General features: G+C 40.6%; 1 protein-coding gene across 1 annotated transcript; it reads right to left on the bottom strand.

The window, feature by feature from the left end:
* Positions 1–2,141: 2,141 nt before the first annotated feature.
* On the bottom strand, positions 2,142–6,890 carry ndufa4l2a (NDUFA4 mitochondrial complex associated like 2a). Its single transcript, XM_083769131.1, has 4 exons — positions 6,664–6,890; positions 4,338–4,423; positions 2,957–3,017; positions 2,142–2,339 (listed from the first exon to the last, which is right to left on the bottom strand). Exons 1-4 carry the CDS (start codon positions 6,736–6,738, stop codon positions 2,283–2,285), a joined length of 279 nt encoding a protein of 92 aa, XP_083625257.1. The 5' UTR covers positions 6,739–6,890; the 3' UTR covers positions 2,142–2,282.
* Positions 6,891–10,343: the final 3,453 nt, after the last annotated feature.

Genomic DNA, 10,343 nt, shown 5'->3' with positions numbered 1-10,343 from the left:
CACACACACACACACACACACACACACACACACACACACACACACACTGAACCTGACATGTCCCAGCAGTCAGGCTGGGACATGTCAGCTGTACTGCAGACAGTGCAGAGTGATGGATGTATTCATCCATGAGGTCTAATGACCAAGGATTGTTTGACTGGCTCTGGAAAAAGATCTGCATCTCGCAAAATCACTAGTCATTTAACACGTGTTGTATCGTGTGTGAGTGTGTTTGTGTGTGTGTGTGTGTGTGTGTGTGTGCACGTGTTTTTCTGTAAAGTGCATCTTCCATCTATAAATGCACCAAGTCTCGTACGTACGTCTGTAATCCACGTAACTCGAGAACCGTTCGCCCCACTGACTTCAAATTCAACACACGTGTTCCACACCCCCACAGGGAGTTCAGTGCCCAGAGTCGGTCAGACCCACGGTTGTCCAGAACCGCCAAAAAAGGCCGGGCTCTGCACCTGATCACCCCTACAGTATTTCTCCAGAGATGACCTGTTCACACCTTCTTTTTTTGAAGGATGAAGTCTATGGAATGTTTAAATGTTTGCTTAGAGCACTTATGACGCCAGCCAAGTCAATGGACATGGTGGTTTGTTTAGAGCCTTAAATGATGATGTGAGAATATAAATATAATATAAATACAGTGGGTGCCCCTCACTTCACACAAGTGTAATTTTTTTCTTCTCTTTTTGAGGGGCGCTAGCCCACCCGCTTTGATGTCCTGAACTCGTGTCACATTTGCCATTGATTAATGAAAGGAGAATTTACGTCATGTGTCTGAACAAATCGGCTTTTTGTGGAAACATAAACATTAAATGCCATTGACAATGAAAGGAAAATTTACATCATATATAGACGAGCAAATCGGTTATTTTGTCTTAACACAAATGTTAAATGCCATTGACAATGAATGGAGAATTTACGTCATATGTGGACGGGCAAATCGGCATTTCTAAACACAGTGCAACTGTTTTAATTCAGCTCGGGGCTCACATAAATTCAGTTGTCAAATTAATTCATAAAGTAGTATATTCATTATTTCTTGGATGATGTACAACGACAAGAGCGCCCCTCACTTCACACGGGTGTGATTTTTGAGGGGCGCTAGCCCCTCTTACATTTGTCCCCACACCTCTCAATATTTGCCATTGACAATGAAAGGAGAAATTTGGTCAAATGTCCGCCAAATATGACGTAAATCTTGTCCCCACACGTCTCAATATTTGCCATTGACAATGAAAGTAGAAATTCGGTCAAATGTCGGCCAAATATGACGTAAATTTGTACAATTACAAGGGCGCCCCTCACTTCACACGGGTGTGATTTTTATTTTCTCTACAGATGAGAGGCTTGACTGCATTTCATGCAAGTGCAGGAAGAGAATAGTAGCATAGCTGTAATGCAAAGGCAGCAAAGGCATTAGGGCTATGGACCAGAGCTAGTAAGACACCATGCATTTTTATTCTGTCAGTCTCTAGACAGATTCAGCTCTTTCTTTCTTTGACAAACGTGTTCCCAGATTGATTGTAGAATAACAACTCAAAGTCATGAGTATTTATTTTTTCACTAGTATTTTCACTTGCTGCTCTGTCTTTCTGGTGCAACAGTGCTGCAACCAAAGCTAGATCTACAGTAGGCCTACAACAGCTTCATTCTCAACAGATAGCACTCCAATACATGCGTTATTATCTCGTATATGTTGACCTGTCTCCCTCTGCTCCCATGTTACAGAGGCACTTTATACAGTATATACCTACATGTAATACAAATACTTGAAGCGCCAATCTAGAATGACAATACCCTCCTTCTGCAAATACCATCTCAGACTCCATTCATTAGGACAGTGGTGTGTCCAATAATGTTCCATGAGTACACTGTCAAATCTGTGTTGTTAAATCTCTGGATTCTATACAGCGTACTTCTTAATTTAAACCAAACACTACATCCGTGGAGTTCTGAGGGTGACATTAATGAGAGAAATCATCTGGTGTAGAAACATCGGTTGGAATGAAAGCTTGCATATTCTTGGTCCTCTATGACCCATGATGGGACACTCAAATTAGGAAGGGGAATAAATCTGACCCTAGTCCAGAGCTTGAAGGTATATCCACTCAGATTATGCAGCACAACGGCAAGGCAATGCAAGTTTATTTGTATAACAACAAGGCAATTTAAAGTGCTTTACAGAACATTAAGCATTGAGACATTAAGACACAGTTTACAGTGCTGAGAGCTTATATCATATCTGCAGTATTTAGGTTGCTGCAGGTCAGTCAAAAGTCTGGTCCTTCCTTCTTCAACTTCTTGTAGTCCATGTCGATGGCCACAAACTGATAACAGACAAGAAGAAAGATATGTTTTCATCAGTATCACAAAACGGTTCCTTTGCACCTGTGGTGTTCAAAACACTCTCGACTCTCCCTCTTCCCTCTTTTTTCTTTTTTCTCTTTTCTTTTACCAGGGGTTAACATTACGCCACTTCCGATTTCCCACCCTGTCAAAGCCTTTCGTTCAACATTTCAAGTGTAACCATACTTAAATAATAAAGACTCTTCTCACTAGCCAATCAGATGATGGATGCTGATCTACAAATTCCTCTTAAACGTGTCATTCTGACCACATCTCAACTTAAGACCAACACAGCCATGGATGCACAGATAAGATGGGCCAACTACATTTGGTACTTTGGTACTCAACATGAGGGCTTAGTGTGAAACATGACAACTGTGAAAAAAACATGTTTTGTGCCGCTTTGCACTGGGTGTAAGACAGGGCCTTTGTGTGTGTGTGTGCGTGCGTGCGTGTGTGCGCACGTGTGTGCGTGCCTCAGAGCCTCTGCCTGTTGACCAAAAGCCTAATATCTCCTCCAGCCAAGGGTGAATCTGCCATTTGTTTAGTTAAGATGTTGGCTTTCCACCTTCGTGTGTGTTTGTCAGTAATACTGCACCTTGTACTGGTAGGTAGGGTCAAGCTTATTCCAGGGCTCAGGATTGGTAGTTCTGTTCCATCTACACACACACACACACACACACACACACACACACACACACACACACACACACACACACACACACACACACACACACACACACACACACACACACACACACACACACACACACACACACACACACACACACACACACACACACACACACACACACACACACACACACACACACACACACACACAAAAAGGTACAGATAAATATACTGTAAATTGTATATATAATATAAATATACTGTAAATTGTATATATAATATAAATATACGTACGCATACCTGTGCAGTGTGCATAGCCTACATGCAAAGGCATACACTTTCAGAAATACAACAAAATAACAAATCTAGCCACAACACATCACAATGCTTAAGTGCTTAACCCTGCTTTTTGTGCTCTAACCCTTCTGGACGGGAACCCCTTTTGGGGTTCTGTACAGTATGTACAGTATTCAAAAATTTGTGAAAAAAAATTATGCTGCTAAGCCTGCTATATAAATATTTGAAGTTTTTCAGAATACTTAGGTCAGGATTTAGAAGGCTTTTTAGAATCTGCCTCAGTCCAAAATAGAAGAAATCACAAAGTATTGTCAATCACCAATCTGGTTACCACACGATCTGTCATAGAAGCCAATAAAGCACAGCTCACTGTGCCTTACAGCAATTATGAGCACAGCTAGCGTGCCTTTGACCAATCACACTGCTTGAGCTCGAATAATCCATTCCAGTTTAGCTTAAATCCTACATTACTCATCTGTCAATTATGATTATGATTATCACATCAAAAGTTAGAATGAGATGTGGATGAGACGTGAGTTGAGGCTCCATAGTGGGTACATCATGAACTAAGATGAAACGTGACTTGAGGCTCCATAGTGGGTACATCATGAACTAAGATGAGACGTGACTTGATGCTCCATAGTGGGTACATCATGAACTAAGATGAAACGTGACTTGAGGCTCCATAGTGGGTACATCATGAACTAAGATGAAACGTGACTTGATGCTCCATAGTGGGTACATCATGAACTAAGATGAAACGTGACTTGAGGCTCCATAGTGGGTACATCATGAACTAAGATGAAACGTGACTTGATGCTCCATAGTGGGTACATCATGAACTAAGATGAAACGTGACTTGAGGCTCCTTAGTGGGTACATCATGAACTAAGAACATCATAGTTAGAATGAGATGTGGATGAAACGTGACTTGAGGCTCCTTAGTGGGTACATAATGAACTAAGATGAAACGTGACTTGAGGCTCCTTAGTGGGCACATCATGAACTAAGAACATCATAGATAGAAGAGGATGAGTGAGCGGCTGTACATTACATGTGGCCCCCTGGCCAGTCGGATAAGATACAGAGAGGCCCCGCCCATTCCCAGACAGATGAAGAAGAACTGAGGGATGAGCTAGAGGAGTGAGAGAGAGAGAGAGAGAGAGAGAGAGAGGAATAGAGGTGGATCAGTGTATTGCATAGAGAGTACTAATAACAAGTTTAATCATCTTTTTTTTTTACAGTCCATGCAGTATATGGTTTAATATCCACGCCTTATTTTAATATATATTTTTATCCCACGATTTTGTAACCCATTTTTCAACCCTGTGTCAATCATCTAATGTGATCCTGGGCTCTACACACCCTCCGCCAACCTGGGGAGAGCAACGGACTTAACTCATGCTTCCTTCATGCTTGAGTGTCCAAGTTGCTCCTTTACACCTGACAGGGGGGAGTTTCCCTGGTTGGACGTAGCACGTGGAAGGAACACGTTATTCCAACCAGTTCATCCACGCCTTATTTATCATTTCACATTGGTTTCTGCAATGGAACAATTTGTTGAAACAATGCAACTACAAAAAAAAAGAAGCAAACAAACGAATTATTATGTTCTGCCAGAAAGGCATTTTGAAAGAGAGTGCCACTACTACCTGTCTACCATGGAACAGGAACTGAGTAGGCCTACTTAGTTGTGACAAGCGCAATTCATGGACTCATCTTCCTCTCAAAGTGTGAGCCTTCTGCAGTTTTAAAAGCATGAGCCCTGCTGTGCCGGCCTGGCTGACTGACAGCATGGCTGCACCACCACTGGCTGTGCTAAGACAAAAAGCAAACTCTTGGATTCAATAAGGATGAGCGTTATATTTCCCCTGACAGGGATTCACCCTGCTCCTGTGCATGTGGATGAGTGATGGAGGGATTTTAACATGAAGACACTTCAAACTACTGTTCAAAACATGGTTTCATATAGGCCTGAAGGGACTACTACACAAAATGTAATAATTGCAACAGAATGTATTTTTTCAGAATGCATTTTGGACCCCAGTCAAATTTACCCCAGTCAAATATGAATTGACAAAGATAGTCAATAGATAGATAATAGAGCATGCACATCCACATATGAATTGAAGCATAACTTTTTGAAAATATCACTTGGTACAAGATAAGGCCCATACAAATATTATTGAAAGACTCCCAAATTGTATTACAATGAAAGACATTGTGAGATGTTAAAACATCTTTAACATCTTGTAGTGGTTTGTGTTTTAAAGGGGCTTGACATGTGTGTAATGTATGTGTTTTTAACTTTAAATTAACTTTTGAATAAAATAAAATAAAAAAAGTTAGTTCTATTATTATTTATAATTGTCAATCATATGTCATCATATGTCGTAGGTCTACTCTCTGAGTAAGTGACACATGCAGTCAGAATAAGAATAAAGATGAAACAAGATTATATCAGATTATTTCTATAGGCTACACAAATTTAGACTTCTGCCAAGTTGGTACTGGCCAATATTTGTAGCCTAACCACTCCACATTGAATTAGTCTTTTACATTATGATAGATAGATAGATTCTTTATTTCTGTGTCATGCACCAAAGGCGCCCAGCCCACATGGACTTACAGGACACACCATAACATTGCTTCAATATTGCATTGTGTAAAAGAAACATTTTTACACAAACAAAACATTCTGCCTCATTTCCCACGATTTGCATAAAAAGTCTGCCAAAGCAAAAATACCCCTCCCAAAACAAAACTCCAGCTTCTCATAGTCCTCCAACCAGAAAAAGCCAGCACAGATGGTTGTCATCTTACAAAACAATACATGTCTTAACTCTTCATATAAAGGGCAGTAAAACAAAAAATGAATTTAATTTTCAATTTCTTTCAAATCACACACTAGACACACTCTGTCCTCCTCAGGAGTACCAATGAATCTACCCGTTTCTAAAGCTAATGGTAAGGTCCCAGAATGCAGCTGTGCACAAAAAGATCTCTGACCTTTGGATATATTTTGTGTAACATAAGGATCAGGGCCATAATTATTTTTAATAAGACGATATGTTCTTAGTTTAGGTTTGTACCATAAATCAACAGCCCAACTCTCCTTATACCCAAGGAACATATAGTTCTGTATTTCATGAATATTACAGCGTAGTCTATTTAAATAAATAAATGATGAATTATTCTTAAAGAATTACTTGCATGTTGCATTCTATTATAGTTCTAGATAGGCTTAATGTACAACAAATGTATCTTTAAATCTGAAGTTGTCTGAATTCAAATTTGTGTCATATTTTTTCCGTCAATACACAAAACACATTTTCAAATAAGTTCTTTATCTCAGCACAATAGAAAACTACTTACGCCAGGGTGCTTTTTAAACTGCGCTATTAACGTCCGGAAGATCATTGTTCCCGTTTTTTTCACAGTGCGTATCATCAACACTCAAAAGTCTCAGATGGGCTCCAGGATTAGACCTGTTGCTGCATGCTGTCCGTCCTTGTGCTGGAGGGACACACAACACAAGAGAAGGAGGGAGAGAAGGAGGAGGGAGGAAAGGATGAGAGGGAGAAAGGAGGAGCAGGGAGGTCATTTGCAATGCATCTAGTCCCCTACAGTTTACTACATCCATATAGTAGGCAATAACACAATATACAAGTTATGTAAAGTCCTGGGCTCCAAGAAGCTCATTTCCCCTCAGTCAAGTGGAGTCATCTTTCCCTTTGGGAGATGATGGGAGGATGTGGGAAAGCATACAAACATTCTGTCCAAGGCCATTATAAAAAACAGATCTTTGTCTTTGTCTCTGAAAGCTGAGGGTTATCGGAGTGTATGGACAACTTTAATATCAACAACACAACTGCCCAATGGTTCACTACCCAGCAAGCCAAATGGCGTCATGATGACGTTGTAATGACGTCCTCCGGTGACGTTCAGGACAACAGGCCAGATCACAGCCCATATGGGGATGATCTTTACGTCATTTCCAGGACGTCTTCACCAGTTGAAATAATATAGCTTATTCTGGGCCAGATCTGACTAGTTATGATGTGGTGTGATAGTTGATCTAGCCTCGATCGGACTCTCTCTGATTAGAATTTGTGTTGGTTGAAATCAGGTGATATTCTGGGACAGATCTGACTATAGTCTTGGTTTGACTTGAGCTGGCCCCAATTGAGACGTCACTAATTCGTCCAGGTCCTAACCGTGCTTGCTGGGTAGGAAGGAGTGAATGGCTGTTTTAAATATAAGAAATGTAAGTAATGGCATAAATAGCCTCATCTTTTCACAACCAGAGGTTTTTGTACATAGTACTTTTCATAATAACACAACACTAATTGTCTTCATCTTTTTGATTGGTCGCAGTTTACTATGAAAAACCTGTAAAACCTGTCAGTCACGCCTAACCAGTCCAGTCCATCCGTCAGTCACGCCTCGTGACACGCTCCATATATGGCCAATACAGAATTAATTCCATATGTTGATGTGACCTCATCTGACCCTGCTGCCACCCTTAGATCTCCATATATGTAACTGACCTGTTCTGGCATTCCATATGTTGATCTGACCTCATCAAACCCTCTACACTCAAGACACTGCCCCTGCTGCCACCATTAGATCTCCATAATAATATATGGAACTGACCTGTTCTGGCATTACATATGTTGATCTGACCTCATCAAACCCTATACACTCAAGACACACTCCATATATGGCCAGTACAGAATTCATTCCATATTTGACCCCCCCATGCCAAAGCACCAACACTCGCCCAACAGTCTGCCGTCACCCAGGCAGACACGCAACCTCGCCCCCCAGGGCGTCTTATTACTTGCGCTAGCAGAGCGTGCAAGTAATAGTTTTCGTATGTCGCCGTTTGATGTGTATGCGCCGTGCCAGCTTATGACGTAATGACTACTTGTGCTTGATATGGCAGTTGTGTCAGATTACATACATGTATACATACCTTTAATCCTCACGACACTAAAACATATCGTCATTACGTCACCATCGAAAACCAATTGCACCCTGGCATTGGGTCCTTTAGTCCACATCTTTATTACGTCATCATTGAGAGCTAGTTGTACCAGTTATACCCTAACGTCATATGCTGCTACGATACATAGCATCAAACAGGGCATACGCAAAGTAACCTGCACAGTATACCGCTAATCAATTTACAAATTACATATATACATAGGCATTTCCTTTAATCCACCCGACACTGATCGACATATACGTCACCATCATAAGCCGTCACTCATCCGTATTAATTACAACATTACATTACGTAATTGATTGTTGTTAAATAGAAATAGAATTACCTTCATGTTCCTTCATGTTCTTCAACAGTTCTTCAACAGAAAAACATGAAGGTAATTCATGTTCTTCTTTCACAGAGAAGCTGAGATTTGGCAGTTTGTAGCGTTCGACACTTGTGCGCCATTTATGGCCTAGTGTGCAACAAGCAAGTAGGCACTCGACAGAGTGCAGTTCTAGTTGGTTTATGTGTACAGTATGTATTTTACTGCAATTATACCTGATTTGATAAAAATGAATGAATGAATGACTCAGCCAGTCAGTCAGTCAGTCATGAGGGCTGCCAGTTAGTAGATCCGTTCCTTTCTCTGCTGTGTCCGAGACACCTGGCAATGCAGGTGGCAATGTCACCTGCGTTGTGCTCAGCGATCTTGAGATTGACTTGCCGAGTGACCAGATTGAAACCCAGTGTCTCCTCCCTGCCACTGTATCAGACAGAATAGGCCTATATTTATGATTCATTTGAATGGCACATTATTATGTGATCAGCGCAGGATTCTGCCCAGTCATTATAACCATACCAAATATTATGAATCATGAAATTATCATTAATTATGCTTTGTGAACATGAATTTTAGTATTGTATAGTAGGCATTTAATAATATATATATATATATATATAACAGCACTTACAATCTCTTCAGAACAGCGTTACAATAATTATCACAAGGTTTAATGCAAATGTAGTCATCCACACTAGCCCTCCTGGATCTACAACCTCAGTGGGTCTGACATGCTTCACATGAATACTCAGTCTGTACTGTAACCTGGCAACTAAGCACACACTAGTGTTGTTTTTGGCAGCAAATTTCTATTACAGTTTTAGTCATAGTCTCTTGAATCGCTTTCATTTAATTTTAGTCACATTTTAGTCACCCGGAATGTTTTAGTGTTAGTCTAGCTTTAGTCGACTAAATATCATAAGATTTTAGTCGACTAAATCTACAGTTGATTTAGTCGAACAAAAATGCATTTTGGCAGGCCTTGATGCCGTCGTAATGACTGTAGCCGATCTACAAGCTCACAACGCATCGCGCTGCGACGCGTTGTGAGCTTGTAGATTGGCTATTTTCAGCATGCAACCAAGTGTAAAATGACTTATACTTGATCTCTTGTCCACTAGTCCCTCCCTAACATTTTAGTCTAGTTTTTATTTGTTGACAAAATTGTCAATATATTTAGGCTTAGTTTTAGTCATCATAGCTTATAGTTTTCATTTAGTTTCCATTTAGTTTTCGTCAGTGGAAAAAGGTACATTTTTCATCATAGTTTTAGTCCACGAAATCAACACTGGTCTGTACGTAACCTGGCAACTAAGCACACACAGGCCACCATGCCCTTGCCAAACCTTTATGGGGGCTGAAAACCCAATGAAAGTACATTCATATTCATATTCAAATGTACTCCAGTGAAAGTTGAATTGATGTGGTGAGATGATGTAATGTAATGATTTGTTCATGTGGTTGAAAGAAATGAGGGGCCGGGGCACCATCGTCTTTTTAACCACCCGTCATGATGGGTGGAAAACAGATGTACAAGCATGGCTAATTTGGTGAAGAGATTAGTGGGGGACAAATGGTGTCAAGTTCGGAACTCTTAGCCAACTAAGTAGGGTTTAAGTGGTTAAAATGTTCCACAATACCCCAAACAGTAGACACAGGATGGCCACAAGACAGACATATTTACCCATCTGAACTCTATGGCCAGAGTATGTACTCTGATTC

The sequence above is a fragment of the Protomyctophum parallelum genome (genome assembly GCF_964188405.1).
Source record: "Protomyctophum parallelum genome assembly, chromosome: 7".
NCBI classification, from domain to species: Eukaryota; Metazoa; Chordata; class Actinopteri; order Myctophiformes; family Myctophidae; genus Protomyctophum; species Protomyctophum parallelum.
The sequence above is the reverse complement of the archived record's forward strand: the minus strand, read 5'-3'. Positions and strand labels throughout refer to the sequence as shown.